The sequence below is a fragment of the Lemur catta genome, chromosome 7 (assembly GCF_020740605.2).
Source record: "Lemur catta isolate mLemCat1 chromosome 7, mLemCat1.pri, whole genome shotgun sequence".
Lineage (NCBI taxonomy): Eukaryota > Metazoa > Chordata > Mammalia > Primates > Lemuridae > Lemur > Lemur catta.
This window is the reverse complement of record NC_059134.1, coordinates 17,073,468-17,091,638: the sequence shown is the minus strand read 5'-3', so window position 1 is coordinate 17,091,638 and position 18,171 is coordinate 17,073,468. Positions and strand designations below refer to the sequence as shown.

Here is an 18,171-nt window from a genome sequence, read left to right as displayed (position 1 = left end):
TCTGTGGTAAATGAGGTTTCATTCAACTTGAATTATCTAGAAAATTATTATGTAAATTCAATCTTATGAAATTAACATCTCTAAAAACAGCCCCTAGACATACCTGAGGAAACAAACACTATAGGCACAAACAGCCGTGAGTGGAGTTTAGGCTGTCCCACCAAAGCCATTCTTCCTGCTGTAGCCTCTCACCTCACCCTGGCCAGAAGTTTGACCCACTGTCTGGGAGTCTAGCCCAGCCATGCATGGCAAGTGGATGTTCTTCCAACAGGAACCATATATGAAACTAACTAGCTGGCTCAGTGTCACTACTCCATCACATGATTTACAAATGGTACCATGACGACAAGGAAAAAAAATGGCCAAGTATCAGAATGTCATGCTGGGGAGAGGGGAAGTAGATGGACATGGCTAGAAAAACCAAAATAAATTCCCAAGAGAGTTGAACAACCGAAGTGCACTCGCTTAGGGAACACTTCCAAAGAAACCTGACCCAGACGGGAATCCTCTGGCCACTCTTTGGCTCTGTTTATCCCAAGGAACTGCTACAAGTTGCTGCCTGCGTCCTGCCTCCCAGCTTTGACAGGGAATATGCCCACTGCCCCCAAGCCCACACTGATACTCAGACCCCTCTCCAGCCAGCCAAATCCCCAGGGCCAGAGGAGGACCTCAGGGCAAGAGACCTCTGCCTTGGCCCTTGCCACCCTCCACCACAGCCCACCGACCCCACCCAGCCCAGATCTAGGCCCAACCAAACCTCCATGTTGCCATGGTGACCACAGTTAGCATGGCACGTCTGCACCTCCCACTCTGACCACGACCTCTGAGACCCGAAGCTGATCAGGGACCCCTGTGCTGGAGCAGTAAGCCCACCCACTACCCCCCCAAATTACCTCAGAGCAGGCACGCCTTGGGCCAGGTTGGGGGCACTGAGCCCAAGGGTCCCACAGACCAGCTGCCTACCTGCATCAGTGATGGCTGCCGCTCAGGGGCAGAGGCCGCTGGCCCTGACGACTTCAGAGCTGACCCCACCATGGTGCAGTTGTGCCCAGGTGACCTCGAGTTCTGAGGGCTGAGCATAGGGTTCGACCAGGTCCCCATCTCCAGGCTGGGCTCCCCGCTGAAGGGAGGAGCCGGGGTGCTGATCCCCCGGCTGATGGAAGGTGGGTAGGTGGCTGCTCTGTATTTTCTCATGTTTCTGTTGTGTAACGGGTAGAAAAGCAAAATTGTAATTGTAACACTTTGTGTTGTATTAAAAACTTTAGGAAGTTAGAAATACATGATTTAATCAAAACATTAACTTTTATACTAAAGATTTCTTTAAACTTTTTTTAAAATAGAAAGCTCATTAATTCATAAAAATCAGATTTATGTAACTTTTCAGAAATATAAACATATAAAGATAGACAGAATTCAAAGATTTTCTTCAATTTTGTTATAGGATTATTTAACAAAAACTGGAAGAGATTTCAAAATGAAACAAACTAATATATCTCTGTTAAAGTGAGAATTTAAACACGAGAGAAAGCAAATAAAAATTCTAATCACAACTGAATAGAGGAGAATTTAAAAGGATACACACATGATTAATAGGGGTACCTGGGGACAGAGTAGGGACTTTCGCTTTTTGTTTTATACATGTGCATATTGTTTATTTTATATGAAATATGTATTACATTCTTTAATTGTAGATTTTTAAAAAATTCTGCTCTAGTATTCCTTTTACTATAAGCGAATGAGTACAAAAGGATTCTTTTATATCCTGCCACAGTGGTTCTCTATCAAGAGTGCATTAGAATCCTATAGATAACAATATTGTATTATATACTTAAAAATCTATAAAGATGATCGGTATCATGTTAAGGGGCCCCGCTACAATGAAAAAAAGAAGAATGCATCAGAATCAACTAGGGAGAGTTTTTGAGAATTATGCAGATGGCTAGGTGCCCAACTATAGGACACTGAATTAGAAAGCTTTAGATTTGTACCCCTGTAATATGCTGAAATTAAAAAAAAAAAATTTTTTTTTTAAAAAGAAATGTTTAGAATCCACCAAACTAGAAGACCTTTAAAGGTCTTTCCAATCTTGACAGTGTATTACTTACAAATAGTTAGTACACCTTCAGATTCTAACCACCGACAGATACATGGAAAAAAAGCATCATTTGTATAAGACAGGTGAAGGTTCTCATCCCTGGCCCTATGCACGAGAATTACTGACCTAGAGAAACTCATAGGAAATAAACTGAAGATTAAAACATGTACAACTTCAAGTGTTTTGCTTATGGTGCTTTTGACACAAAACCCATCATATTTTGCTACCACAAAGGTAGGAATTTGGGGAACTGGCTCTAAAATGAGCACACATTGTTGCAAAGGTGACAGGGAGGCAGTATGGGGAGGGGCATAGTTGCATATCATTATATTGGTTCTCTCTCGGGTTTCTTTTGGATTTTGCAAATTATATGATATATTTTTTCCATAGAGAAAAGTAGCTGATGATGTTTTCCTGTCGAACTTTCAAATTATAATCATAATAATTTGCTTTTCAAACAAATAAAACCTTAGAGCCTATTGCATCAATGGTTAATAGAGAAGTGACCACATTCTAAAGAGGAAGAGTCTCATTTAAAAGATTCTTATGGTTGTAAGAACTTCTAGTTATATTAATTTCAATTAGGAAATTAAGTATATTATGAAAAATGTAAAAGCAAACCTAAAACAATCATAAGTGGCATTTCTCAGGAAGTCAAGATAAGTGTTAGCACTTTTCCTTAGTTTGGCACTTCATCTGCATCAGTGGTTCTTGATCCTACTAGATCCAATGCCCCTTTGTTAAAGTCTATACATACAAATCCATTTTAATTCCCACTAAATCACTGAGAAAAACTCATATGTGCCACAAAATTCCAAAGTGCCCCCTAAAGGTTAATACCACTCCATTGTGAACCACTGGTCTGCAGGAACTTTCAGTAGTACCTACATGCATAGTGTTACAGATTCTCGCCCAGGGTTGGGAGAATCATTACTGGTCCCTGAATTCAAGCTAAATGTTCTTTGATATGAAAACTACTTTGAACTAAAAACCTTAGTACACTTCAAACCCAGAAGCTACTACTAAGAAACTTTCCCTAAAAGTGTTTATCTGTTACAAAAAAGTATACAATCAAGTTATTTTTACATGTGTAGTAGAAAACTACAAACAGTCATACTGATAATTCTACCTCCTTTACCTACTTCCCCTAAAAAACACTTCCCCCTAGGTTTTCTAGGTATTCAGGGTTAAACTGTGAAGATATAGCCATTCTCTTTTATTCACACGAAAGCAACAATGCACTGATGCAAACCATCCCAAAAATCATTTATATGTGACATCGAAAAGTATTATAGTTTTATGTGGCAGAATATCTTTGTAATTAAATTTTCATTAGGCACCTATTAAAAGGAGTTTACATTTCCTAATCAACCCAGTGACTAAAGCGTATGTCTTCTGGGGACAGGTTGGAAAGAGTACTGAATTTAAGAGAACTTGCTGAGCACTGGGAAGAAAGTGATCTAAGTATTTCAATAAATTTCAATAAATAGGGTTTGGATATAGAATCTATTGTGGGACTAAACATTTTCCATACCTTCATAGAGATTTTATGTTAAATTACCACATCATTTATGGAAATATCATAGCTATAGGTATAACCTCACTGTAAATAAAGATGACGACTACACTTTACATAAAAGGATTCTCAGCTTACAAGAAAGTCATCACAAGATTCCTTTGAACATAAAAAATCCTATGAGTTAAAAATGCCATTTAAAAACGAATGAACAAATTAATCATGGAGTATCCCTTCAATTTCTACACATTACAAAATACTTTTTATCCCAAGAATGGAAAAATAAGCACCACATGTACTCACCAGCAAACTGGTTTCCCTGATCATCACCTAAGTGCACATTTGGGAATAACACCAATTGGGTATTGGACAGAGGTGGGGGGTGGGGGAGGGGATGGGTGCATACCTACATGATGAGTGCAATGTGCACTGTCTGGGGAATGGACACACTTGAAGCTCAGACTCGGGGAGATGGGGAGGGCATGGGCAATATATGTAACCTGAACTTTTGTACCCCCATAATAAGCTGAAATTTAAAAAAGTCCCTGGAAATAGTAATTAGACATAATAGGTAAAAGGACTATTTTAATAGAAATTTAGCCTGTTTCTCTACTTCAAATTTCAATAATTTAACTAATAGTGCCCAAAAGAAATCAATATTACATTTTTCATCATTTTACTCTGCTTACCTTCTTTCATATCTAAAGTTGGTGGGAAAAAAATGACCTTATCTATGCCCAGGCATTACCTTTTGATAAAAAATAACCAAAGTTTTGTGTATAACAGTTCTTTTTCAGTATTCTACTTTCTAATTGTTTCTGCAAATACACTTTGGTAAAATGTGGAACCTGTGTACTTTGTGATGTGAGATTCACTTTTAAATCCATTTTAAACCAACCAACCATACACACCAGCTGCAAAAGGCTTTATGATTCTCACAAAGAGGTCTTATTAAATAATGTCAGGACAAAAGTCATATTTTATATTATTAAATGGAGAATGCTGGTGGTAATGACGGAGAAAAAAACCCTACCCCTACATACAAAAAAATGTGAGGACAAAAACTCTTCATCTAAGATAAAGTTCCAAGCACCTACAAAAAGTGTAGTACTAAGCCTTGCACTTACCTGCTGGTATTAGGCTGTTCTTGCAGGGCTCTATCCAGGAGAAGAGATGGAACACTCCTCCTTCTTTCTACTACTGTTTTCATTTTCTGTTGAGAAAAAATAAATAAATGAAGACTACATGGTTTATAAAGTAAGTAAATGTTGATTTTCAATTCAATTCAACAAGTTTTCTATTACCCATCTTTGGCTATCAAGGAACCTACAATTTCATTATGCAGATAAATCTGTAACACCTAAAATAAAAAAGTTTAAAAGAATAGGATAGTAAGTGTAAAAAAGTGGTATAGGTAGTAAGTGTATTTTTGGTTCTTTTTTTTTTTTTTCTTTTTTTTAATTTTATGGTCAGAGAATACCTCTGAGCAACATTTAAACTATTATTTGGGAAAAACATCATCGTCGTCATTATTATTGCTGTTTATATGTCCAGCCCTATGCTCAAGGCTGGATATGGACTCTCTTACTTATACCCCAAAGTGTCATCAGGGTAGGCACTACTGTATTTCATAGGCAGGAGAGGTCCCAGACTGACCTTCAAGGAAAGACAAGTAAAGGAGAGGAAAACACAGTTAAAGCAAAGCCACAGAGATTACTAGTTCTCACATGAAAATTTAATGAACCTTAAAATTTTGTTTCAAATTTAAATGTTCACACATATTGGAGTCCCTCCTTCCAAATAGATTTTTTTTTCCTATAACTCAAAAAGAATAGTTTCATTTTGTTTTTCTAGTTTCTGTATAAATATAACTAGTTGTATACAAATATAACTGTTTACAATCGCTTCAAATTTGTGGTAAAATGAGATTTTATTCAACTTGAATTATCCAGATAATTACTCTCTAAATTCAATCTTATATAATTAAAACCTCTAAAGCCAGGCACTACATGACTAAAACTAACACTATAGTCACTATAACAGTGTAGTCACAAACAGCCATGAGTGGAGGTTTAGGTTGTCTCACCAAAGCCATTCTTCCTGCTGTAGCCTCTCACCTTACCCTGGCCAGGAGTTTCACCCACTGTCTGGGAGTCTAGGCCAGCCATGCATGGAAAGTGGATGTTGTTCCAACAGCAAGCATATGAAACTAACTAGCTGGCTCAGTGTCACTACTCCATCACATGATTTATAAATGGTACCATGACCACAAGGAAAAAAAATCGCCAAATATCAGAATGTCATGCTGGGGAGAGGGGAAGTAGATCGACATGGCTACAAACACCAAAATAAATTCCCAAGAGAGTTGAACAACCCGAGTGCATTAGCTTAGGGAACACTTCCAAAGAAACCTGACCCAGATGGGAATCCTCTGGCTACTCTTTGGCTGTGTTTATCCCAAGGAACTGCTACAAGTTGCTGCCTGCGTCCTGCCTCCCAGCTTTGACAGGGAATATGCCCACTGCCCCCAAACCCACACTGATACCCAGACCCCTCTCCAGCCAGCCAAATCCCCAGGGCCAGAGGAGGACCTCAGGGCAAGAGACCTCTGCCTTGGCCCTTGCCACCCTCCACCACAGCCCACCGACCCCACCCAGCCCAGATCTAGGCCCAACCAAACCTCCATGTTGCCATGGTGACCACAGTTAGCATGGCATGTCCGCACCTCCCACTCTGACCACCACTTCTGAGACCCGAAGTTGATCAGGGACCTCTGTGCTGGAGCAGTAACCCCACCCACTACCCCCCAAAACTACCTCAGAGCAGGCACGCCTTGGGCCAGGTTGGGGGCACTGAGCCCAAGGGTCCCACAGACCAGCTGCCTACCTGCATCAGTGATGGCTGCTGCTCAGGGGCAGAGGCCGCTGGCCCTGAGGACTTCAGAGCTGACCCCACCACGGTGCAGTTGTGCCCAGGTGACCTCGAGTTCTGAGGGCTGAGCATAGGGTTCAACCAGGTCCCCATCTCCAGGCTGGGCTCCCCGCTGAAGGGAGGAGCCGGAGTGCGGATCCTCCGGCTGATGGAAGGTGGGTAGGTGGCTGCTCTGTATTTTCTCATGTTTCTGTTGTGTAATGGGTAGAAAAGCAAAATTGTAATTGTAACACTTTGTGTTGTATTTAAAAACTTTGGAAAGTTAGAAAAGCATCATTTAATGAAAACATTAAGTTTTACACTGGAGATTTCTTTAAACTTAACTTTAGGCTTTTTTTTCTTAAATAGAAAGTTCATTAATAATTCTTAAAAATTGGATTCATATAACTTTTCAGAAACATAAACATATAAAGATAGACAGAATTCAAAGATTTTCTTGAATTTTGTTATAGGATTTGTTCTCCCATTTACCAAAAACTGGAAGAGACGTCAAAATGAAAGAAACTAATATATCCCTGTTAAAGTGAGAATTTAAGCATGAGGGAAAGCAAATAAAAATTCTAATCACAACTGAATAGACAATTTAAAATGATACACACATGATTAATACAGGTACCTGGGGACAGAGTAGGGACTTTCGCTTTTTGTTTTATACATGTGCACATTGTTTATTTTATATGAAATACGTATTACATTCTTTAACTGTAGATTTTTAAAAAATTCTGCTCTAGTATTCCTTTTACTATAAGCGAATGAGTACAAAAGGATTCCTTTATATCTTGCCACAGTGGTTCTCTATCAAGAGTGCATTAGAGTGCTATAGATAACAATATTGTATTATATACTGAAAAATCTATAAAGATGATCGGTATCATGTTAAGGGACCCCACTATAATGAAATAAGAAGAATGCATCAGAATCAACTAGGGAGAGTTTCTGAGGATTATGCAGATGGCTAGGTGCCCAACTATAGGACACTGAATTAGAAAGATGTAGATTTGTACCCTTGTAATATGCTGAAATTAAAAAAAAATTTTTTTTTAAAAAAAGAAATGTTTAGAATCCACCAAACTAGAAGACCTTTAAAGGTCTTTCCAATCTTGACAGTATATTACTTATAAATAGTTAGTACACCTTCAGATTCTAACCAACGACAGATACACAGAAAAAAAGCATCATTTGTATAAGACAGGTGAAGGTTCTCATCCCTGGCCCTATGCACGAGAATTACTGACCTAGAGAAACTCATAGGAAATAAACTGAAGATTAAAACATGTACAACTTCAAGTGTTTTGCTTATGGTGCTTCTGACACAAAACCCATCATATTTTGCTACTACAAAGGTAGGAATTTGGGGAACTGGCTCTAAAATGAGCACACATTGTTGCAAAGGTGACAGGGAGGCAGTATGGGGAGGGGCATAGTTGCATATCATTATATTGGTTTTCTCTTTTTTTTTAGATTTTGCAAATAATATGATATATTTTTTCCATAGAGAAAAGTAGCTGATGATGTTTTCCTGTCGAACTTTCAAATTATAATCATAATAATTTGCTTTTCAAACAAATAAAACCTTAGAGCCTATTGCATCAATGGTTAATAGAGAACTGTCCTCATTCTAAATATGAAGAGTCCCATTTAAAATATTCTTATGGTTATAAGAATTTCTAGTTATATTAATTTCAATTAGGAAATTAAGTATATTATGAAAAATGTAAAAGCAAACCTAAAACAATCATAAGTGGCATTTCTCAGGAAGTCAAGATAAGTGTTAGCATTTTTCCCTAGTCTGGCACTCCAACTACATCAGTGGTTCTTGATCCTACTAGCTCCAATTCCCCTTTGTTATATTAAAATCTATACATATACATTCATTTTAATTCCCACTAAATCACTGAGAAAAACTCATATGTGCCACAGAATTCCAAAGTGCCCCCTAGAGGTTAGTACCACTCCCTTGTGAACTACTGGTCTACATGAACTTTCAGTAGTACCTACATGCATAGTGTTACAGATTCTTGCCCAGGGTTAGGAGAATCATTACTGTTCCCTGAACTCAAGCTAAAGGTTCTTTGATATGAAAACTACTTTGAACTAAAAACTTTAGCACACTTCAAACCCAGAAGCTGCTAGTAAGAAAGTTTACCTAAAACTGTTTATGTTACAAAAAAGTATACAATCAAGTTATCTTTACATCTGTAGTAAAGAATTAAAGACAGTCATACTGATAATTCTACCTCCTTTACCTACCTCCCCTAAAAAACACTTCCCCCTAGGTTTTCTAGGTAATCAAGGTTAAACTGTGAAGATATAGCCATTCTCTTTTATCCACACTAATGCAAAAATGCACTGATGCAAATCATCCTAAAGTCATTTATATATGACATTGAAGAGTATTATAGTTTTATGTGGCAGAATATCTTCGTAATTAAATTTTCATTAGGCACCTATTAAAAGAAGTTTACATTTCCTAATCAACCCAGTGACTAAAGCGTATGTCTTCTGGGGACAGATCAGAAAGAGTACTGAATTTAAGACAACTTGCTGAGCACTGGGAAGAAAGTGATCTAAGTATTTCGGGAAGTTTCAATAAATAGGATTTGGATATAGAATCTATTGTGGGACTAAATATTTTCCATACCTTCACAGAGATTTTATATTAAATTAGCACATCATGCATAGAAATATCATAACTATAGGTATAACCTCACTGTAAATAAAGATGAGGACTTCACTTTACATAAAAGAATTCTCAGCTTACAAGAAAGTCATCACAGGATTCCTTTGAACATAAAAAAATCCTATGAGTTAAAAATGCCATTTAAAAATGAATGAATAAATTAATCATTGTGTATCCATTCAATTTCTACACATTATGAAAGACTTTTAAAATGTCCCTTGAGATAGCAATTAGACATAATAGGTAAAAGGGCCATTTTAATAGAAATTTAGCCTGTTTCTCTTCTTCAAATTTCAATAATTTAGCTACTAGTGCCCAAAAGAAACCAATATTACATTTTTTATCATCTTAATCTGGTTACCTTCTTTCATATCTAAAGTTGGTGGGAAAAAATGAGCTTATCCATGCACAGACATTACCTTATGACAAAAAATAAGCAAAGTTTTGTGTATAACAAAACATTCCTGGCCGGGCTCGATGGCTCACGCCTGTAATCCTACCACTCTGGGAGGCTCAGGTGGGTGGATCCTTTGAGCTCAGGAGTTCAAGACCAGCCTGAGCAAGAGCAAGACCCCATCTCTACTAAAAATAGAAAGAAACTTTATGGGCAGCTAAAAATATATATAGAAAAAATTAGCTGGGCATGGTGGCACATGCCTGTAGTCCCGCCACTCGGGAGGCTGAGGCAGGAGGATCCCTTGAGCCCAGGAGTCTGAGGTTGCTGTGAGCTACGCTGACTCCACGGCACTCTAGCCTGGGCAACAGGGTGAGACTCTGCCTCAAAAAAAAAAAAAAAATTCCTTTTTCAATATTCTGATTTCTTATTGTTTCTGCAAATACACCTTGGTAAACTGTGGAACCTGTGTACTTTGTGTATTTTGTGATGTGAGACTCACTTTTAAATCCGTTTTAAACCAACCAACCATACACATCAGCTCTGAAAGGCTTTATGATTCTCACAAAGAAGAGGTTAGGACAAAAGTCATATTTTGTATTATTAAACAGAGAATGCTGGTGGTAATGGGGGGAGGAATCCTACATACAAAATAATGTGATGTCAAAAGCTGTTCATCTAAGATAAAGTTCCAAGCACCTGCAAAAAGTGTAGTACTAAGCCTTGCACTTACCCGCTGGTATTACGCTGTTCTTGCACAGCTCTATCCAGGAGAAGAGATGGAACACTCCTCCTTTCTACTACTGTTTTCATTTTCTGTTGAGAAAAAATAAGTGAAGACTACATGGTTTATAAAGTAAGTAAATGTTGATTTTCAATTCTATTCAACAAGTTTTCTATTACCCATCTTTGGCTATCAAGGAACCTACAATTTCATTATGCAGATAAATCTTTAACACCTAAAATAGAAAAGTTTAAAAGAAAAGGACAGTAAGTGTAAAAAAAGTGGTATAAGCAGTTAGTGTTTTTTTTTTTTAATTTGTATGGTCAGAGAATAGTTTAAATGTTGATCAGAGTATTTGGGAAAAAAATATCATCGTCATCATTATTATGCTGTTTACATGTCCAGCCCTATGCTCAAGGCTGGATATGGATTTTCTTATTTATACCCCAAAGTGTCATCAGAGTAGGCACTACTCTATTTCATAAGCAGGAGAGGTCCCAAAGTGACCCTCAAGGAAAGACAAGTAAAGAGGAGGAAAAAAGAGTTAAAGCAAAGCCACAGAGACTACTAGTTCTCACATGAAAACTTAATGAACCTTAAAATTTTGTTTCAAATTTAAATGTTCACACATATTGGAATCCCTCCTTCCAAATAGATTTTTATTTTGGTATAACTTAAAAAGAATAGTTTCATTTTGTTTTTCTAGTTTGTATATAAACATAATTCAGGAACTCTGTTTTCAATGACCTCAAATTTGTGGTAAAATGAGATTCTATTCAACTTGAATTATCCACATAATTACTCTCTAAATTCAATCTTATATAATTAAAACCTCAAACCAGGCACTACATGACTAAAACTAACACTATAGTCACTATAACAGTGTAGTCACAAGCCATGAGTGGAGTTTAGCCTGTCTCACCAAAGCCATTCTTCCTGCTGTAGCCTCTCACTTCATCCTGGCCAGAAGTTTCACCCACTGTCTGGGAGCCTAGGCCAGCCATGCATGGCAAGTGGATGTTGTGCCAATAGGAACCATATGAAACTAGCTAGCTGGCTCAGTGTCACTATTCCATTGCGTGATTTATAAAGGCAGTCCCTTATAAAGGCCACCACCACCACAAGGAAAAAAATGGCCAAATACGGGAATGTCGTATGCTGGGGCCTGGGGAGGTAGAAGTACAGGGCCAGAAACACCAACGGAAATCCACACCTCCAACCCTGACCACCACCGCCAAGACCCAGAGTCATTGGGACTTAGGCGCTGGGCACGGGAACCGCATCCCCCTCCCCCAATTAACGTGGAGCAACCGCACCCCAGGCCAGGCTAGGGGGCTGAGGCCAGGGGGCTGAGCCCAGGGCCACAGCCCAGCCACCCACCTGCATCAGTGCTGGCTGACGCTCAGGGGCAGAGGCCGCTGGCCCCGACGACTTCGCAGCTGGCCCCGCCAAGGGGCAGTCGCTGCACCCAGGCCTCTTTGGGGATCAGAGGGCTGAGCACAGGGATGGAGAAGGGTCCCCGCTGAAGCCCGGGCTCCCCCGCAAAGGGAGGAGCTGAGCTGTGGATCCCGCAGCTGATGGAAGCCGGCTGGGAGGCAGCGGGTCTTTTCCTAGAAGAAGGAAAATCCAAAACTGCACAGGAAGAGCTCCAGTAACTCCAGCAGCACCGGAGCGACACGGGACACCGTGGCGCGGCGGTAGGCAAGTGCGGGAGAATGCGGGAGGTCCTGCCAGGAACGGCGCGGCGCGAGCGGTGAGCGTTAAACCCCCGCGTCCCTCGCGTCCCGCGTGGCTGTGGCGATGCGGGGCCGCGGCGGGAGAGGGGGCGGCGGCGGCGGGGGGCGCGGGCCCAGCTCAACCGCCGCATCTTCCCGGTGCGGGGGCCTCCTGCAACGGAGACTCTCGGAGGGCGCGCGGGCCCCGGCGGCCGGGCTGAGGCAGGGACAGGAGCTCCGCGTGCAGGCAGCGCCTCCCCTGGGGCCGTGTGTCCTGTCCCGCGCTCTGCACGGCCACCTGGGGGGATGACAGCGGGGACTGCCAGTCAGCGCCGCGGCCCCGCCCATAGGCCCGCTCCCTGCCGCCCTCCTCTGGCCTCTGCGCTGTGGCCCCAGCCTGCCTGCTCAGGGGACCGTTTCTGCGCTGCTGGGCCCTGTGCGTTGGCGGAGAGGTGGCGACCTCCCCCTGAGGGGAAGAGTGGCCTGGCTTTCAGCGACTGCACAGCGGAGCGCCCCGCACCAGGCCGGGCTCCCCAGGCCAGGGGTGGAGTCACTCATTGCAGACTGCTGTGGCTGTGCAGATGTGGAAGCCCACAGCATCTCCTAACCTGTTATTCAATCCCCAGTGCTGGCCTGTCCCGGTAACCCTGACTGGTTTCTGCAGCTGCCAGGCAGCAAGCCCTGAACACATTTGCACCAGCACGAATGTGGCAATAACTGTTTGCGGAGTGCAGCAGCAGGAGTCATCAGTCATTCGCACTTCCTGAAGCCCTGTATCTGAGAAATGCGTTTGCATGATCGCACCGCATGTACTCAAATACTAAATTGGAAATCATTGATCAACACTTATGTGCACATATGGAAGTAAAACTCAATGGAAATCAAGTAGGTGGAATGGAGGAGGCGGCACGGGAAAATTCACAGCTAATGGGTACAATGCACACTATCTGGGTGAAAGGCGCACTTACAACTTTGACTCAAACTGTACAAAAAGCAAATTACGTAACCAAACCGTGTGTACCCCTGTAATATTCTGAAATTGAACACAGAAAGGTAGAAAGATAGAAATAAAAATGAACTTATTTAACGTGGTATAATGTATCTTTCAAATATGTACAACTATTGTGTATCCATAATTATAAATAAAAATTAAAACCAAAAAAACCTTAAAAATTATTATTCTAAATGAAGAAACATTAAAAGAACTGAAAATCAAGAATATGATTAGGATGCTCACTATTATTTCCTCTTTAATCAGTAATGTATTTGTTATGGTCTGAGACGTGAGAAATGACCACCTAAAGACCGAATTGAGTCAAATTAGGAGTCTTTATTAGCTGGCCAGCGACTACTCAGCAGCCTTGAGTTTTTGAAGCAGAAAGCTTTTATCGTGAGTGAAAAATCATTGGGGCAGAGCAAGCATGATTACAGGGGCAAAAAGCAGCATTACATCACTCTCATGTCCTGGTGCAACAGGATCTGGGCAGTTTAGGGCTTGGTCATGCAGAACATGGGTGTTGTATTCCCACACTGGGGGCACTGTCTTTAGCAAGCAGTTTGAGATAGCAGGTTAATGACTTTTTGGCATGAAACTCACACTGTGACATTATAGAAATAGCTGACAATGTTACAATTTTAGCCTTTAACATTATATGGCCAAAAGTTATAACAGTCAGTAGTCTTGAAGCTTTTGGCCCTTAACGTTATTGAAGACAGGAATTACTCTATCACATATCAATAATAAAGTGCTTGTGATTAAGAATGTGTCATATTTGTGCGGGGATAGAAAAGCTGACCAGAGACTAGATAGCCTATGAAACCATAAAACAGACCCATGGAATTTAGAGGACTTAGCGATTTAAGAAAAATTGATATGCAGATCTGGGGGCTTCACCATCTGTTACATTTTTATGAACTGTTTGTAAATGTGTCAATTTTCCTATACCAGTTTTAGTCTCTTCTATTTTTTGAAAATTTTTTCCAATTAGAGAGGAAGGGAAATTACTGTTTCAATTGATGTCTCCCTGATTAATAGAGAAGGTGTCTATCTTTTTGTATGTTTATTGGCCATTTGCACTTTCTCTTCTGTTACTTGCTGGTTCATATATGTTGTACATTCATTCTAGCAGGTTGTCTTTGATTTTTACTTAATTTGTAGGTGCTTTTAAAATATTAGAGATATTCTTTTCTGTCATAAATGTTGGAAATATTTTTCCTACTCTATCACTGTAGAGTATTGTCATTGTATTTTGATTTTGATTATAGTGTCTTACCATGCAGAAGTTTTACATTTTTATGATGCTAAATTATCAACTCTTTTCTTTAAATATTCTAGTTTCCTTGAATTAATTAGGAATGTTTATCCCCATCTGGTTTATAAAACTTCTCCTTGCAGTATTTTATTTATTCTTATTTTAAGTTACTTTATTGAAAATAAGTATTCAAATAACATTAAAAATCTAAAAAAAAAATGTGTTCCAGTCTTATCTTCTAATAAAATCAAGTTGTTTCTGGTCCATATTACTTTGTAATCTTTGACCATAAATAAATTCATTGTTTTATAATTTTGGAGAAATATTATCAATAATTTTATGTTGTACATAGTACATTATATCAGACATAGTTTTCTATTTTGCCCCAATTTACCGCCATAAAAACTACTCTCGTCTCTGTTGACAGCTTGTTATGTCCTTCCAAATAGTTTTCCTTGCCTGTTAATTTACATACCAATATATAAGATCATGCAATATATATTTCTCTGCTATGTCTTATCTATTTTCTATTGTTACTAAAAATGTTTACATATTTATGCTTAAGTGTTGATGTATATTATTTTCATGAATAGGGTAACCAGATTGGACTGTTGCACCCAAACACCTTTGTATTTTTAGTAGACAATGTCAGAATATATTACAAAAAGACTGTATAGTTCTCATTCTCTCCCGCAATTTTGATTGATATTCTTTCCATTCATATTATAGCCAGAGTAAGTCTTCATTAATGTTAAGAAATGCCTTTATAGTTTCATTTTATCTTGATATCTTTATTCAACTTGTATTTTTATTGTACATGGGGTTAGACAAAGATTATCTTTTTTTTTCTGTCAGGTAAATATCCAATTGTTCCAATCCTATTTACTGAACAATTCATTTAACATTTTTTCATAGAACTGAAAGACTATATTTATCAGACCAACATGCTTAAAGAAAATTCACTCATTCAACAAATATTTATTGATAACTTACTATGTGCTGGGCTTTGGGTGTTGGCAATTTAGGGGGAACAAAACAGATAAACACTCCTGTTCTGAAATTTACAACCCAGTCAATACTTGAACCAGTTCTTGGAGTACTGTATATTCTGTAACCCCGATTAACTTTTAATTTTCCTGTGGTAGTAACATATATTTACAAGTTTGTATTTTATTTCTTTTAAAATACATGTGGTATTTCCAATTCCTATTCATAAATGGTCTCTTCAAAACATTTTGGTAATTTTCACATTCATTCTTTTTGTCCTTTTTCTTTAATAAAAATAAAGTGTTTGAGATATTTAGAAGTGCCCAGTAAATAATGCAGACATATGTATACTTAGCACCAAATTGAAAAGATATTAATATTTTATCATATTTGCTTTAGATGCTTTTCTTTCAAAAAGAAAAGAGTGTTGCAGTTTCTCTCTAATGTTTTCCTGCCCTCCTGTCTCTGGCCCTCACTATCCCCTAGAAGTGAGTCATAGACACCAGAATTGATTCCAGAAGTGTCCGACCTCATACTGGGAGGAAGGAATGCTGCAGAGAGGCCAAGAAGAATCTGAACAGACAGGCCTTGCTGGCTTTTCTCCCTCAGTCTCTTCCCATTAGATTATACCCCTTTGTCCAGCCACATTTCTGCATGGCTGTCTAGTCTTCCTCAAACCTAAGCATAAAAATAAACAGTTTTCCTGGGGTCTTAGGGTCTTCATTTCTGAAGGCTCCCATGTCATGTAATGCTTTGATAAATACATTTCTTATGTTTTTCTCTTGTTACCCTGTCTTTTGTTATAGGAGCATCAGCCACGGGTGACCCTTATGATGGATGAGGAAAAGTATCACAACTTTTTCTCCTTATATACCGATTTTCAGATTCAGGAATCCCAGTGAATCCTAGCTGGGAGAAATAAAAGGAAATTAACACACCAACATGTCAGAGTGAAATTGCACAACATGAAACACAACGTAACAGAAAATGAGCCAGAGAAAACATTATCCATGAAGAAAGAAAAAATGGACGCTGACTCTTCCATGGCACAATGAAAGGAGACTTTGAGAGGAAATTATTGCCATCTTAGAACTTTACACCCAGGAAACTCTTTGAAATAACGAAGACATTTTCAGATGAACAAAAACTGAGCATATTTGCAGCAAGAGGCTCCCTCCAAAGGACATCTTGAAAAAACATCTAACCTGGAGGTTTAAGGAAGACAGCTCTCTGGATGGCAACCCTACGTGAGCCAGGAGAAAGAGCGTAGAGATAGAGCATCCTAATGTCTTTTTATTTTAAGCATCCTAATGTCTTTGTATTGTTAAGAAGGGCAAGAAGGATATTGATTAATTTAAATATTCTAAATTCTCTGTGTTAAAATGTCAGGGGTGATTACTATGTGTCCTGGAAATGACCTACTTGCTATGTATCTTTCCAGTGTTGGATGTCCATCTTTTATCTGTAGGTCTGAATTTCTCGTGATGCCTGGGAAATAATTTCCTCAAATAAGTTTTTCCATGCTTTTAGCTCTTTAACCTCAGGGATACCTATAATTCCCATGTTAGTATGCTCACATAGTCCCATATCTTAGTGTTTCCTCAGACTTTTTAATACTATCCTCTGCTTCTTTAAATGACTGGGTTATCCAGAGAGCCTTGTCTTCAAGCTCTGAGACTCTTTCATCTCCTTGGTTTAGCCTATTGTTAAAGCTTTCAACTGCGTTTTGAAATTTCCTGAAAGACTCTTTCTCTTCTTTAAGTTCTCTTATATTCTTTCTTATCTTGTCCAGCTCTCTAGTGACTTTATTTCCCCACTGATTTCACTGATTTCCTGAAATATTTTTTTGGCTTCTTTTTGTTGTTTTTCAACTTTCTCTTCAATTGCAATCATCTTATTGCCATTCATATTCTGAATTCAATTTCTGTCATTTTTGCAATTCTCTTGTGGGTGAATTCCACTCCCTTAGGTCAGTTTTGTTCTCTTGGGGATGTTGGGCTGTTTTGTATTTTCATATTGCAGGGTTCTTTTGCTGGTTTTCTCTCATCTGGCTTCTGTTCTCTTGACTCTGGCTTTGTAGGTATGCATGGCACCCATTCTACTTTGCTGTAGACTCTTTCGCAGGAGTGACAGCTGCTCAGGGCTGGGTGGTCCTGAGTGAGGTGCTGGAGGTCAGGAGGTTTTACCAGCCCAATGGCAGTGGTGGGGACTCAGTTGTGGGGTCTTGGGGTCAAGGCAAAACTGGGGAGTCTCAGGGGTGGAACTGCTGATTGCGCAGGGGCCCTGGAACTACAGGGGCAGAACCTCAGAGTTGGGCACGTGAGAGCTTCAAAGCTGGCTGTGGGGATTTCAGGGGCAGAGCTGCCCATATGGGGGGCTGTTCCACCCATATGGGGACTGCTGATGCCCAGTTATGCAGGCAAGGGTTTCTCTCAGTGGCCCAGTTTCTGCAGAGGCAGGCCAGAACTTCTGGTCAGCCAAAGTTCTTCCCCACACCTAGGGCCCACTGAGGTGGTCACCTGTGGCTTCTCAAGTGGTGACTGTGGTGTCTGAGGATCCCCCTCTGTTTGGCTTCCATGCTGGAGAGGAGGTGTGCTCAACCCCCAGTCATAGGGCTCGACACTGTGGAACATCTGTGCCCTCCCTGGCCTGGGGTGGGGCGATGCTAAGGTTACTGCTGGATGGCTGGGTCCTGAGTGGATGTGACTCTGTGCATCAGTGGTCAGAATGTCATCCACTGCAGTGAGGTATTGGCAGGCGCCAGATCTATCCAGAGTTGCACATGTTTTATGAATTTAGTGCAGCTGTTATGGCTCACCTCAGAATAAAAGGGAATTGAACCAAATTTGGGAGTTTGGGGTTTTATGTTTTTGTTTT

The 18,171-nt window shown here is 39.8% G+C and overlaps 1 protein-coding gene across 1 annotated transcript in view; it reads right to left on the bottom strand.

Moving 5' to 3' along the window:
• The window catches only part of LOC123641214 (rho GTPase-activating protein 20-like), a 55,784-nt gene extending 54,646 nt beyond the window's left edge, over positions 1-1,138 (bottom strand). The window contains exon 1 of the mRNA XM_045555757.1: positions 964-1,138. Within this exon, the coding sequence (XP_045411713.1) occupies positions 964-1,101 (138 nt within the window). The 5' untranslated portion in view covers positions 1,102-1,138. The remainder of the gene's footprint in view (positions 1-963) is intronic.
• Between the last annotated feature and the right edge of the window lie 17,033 nt (positions 1,139-18,171).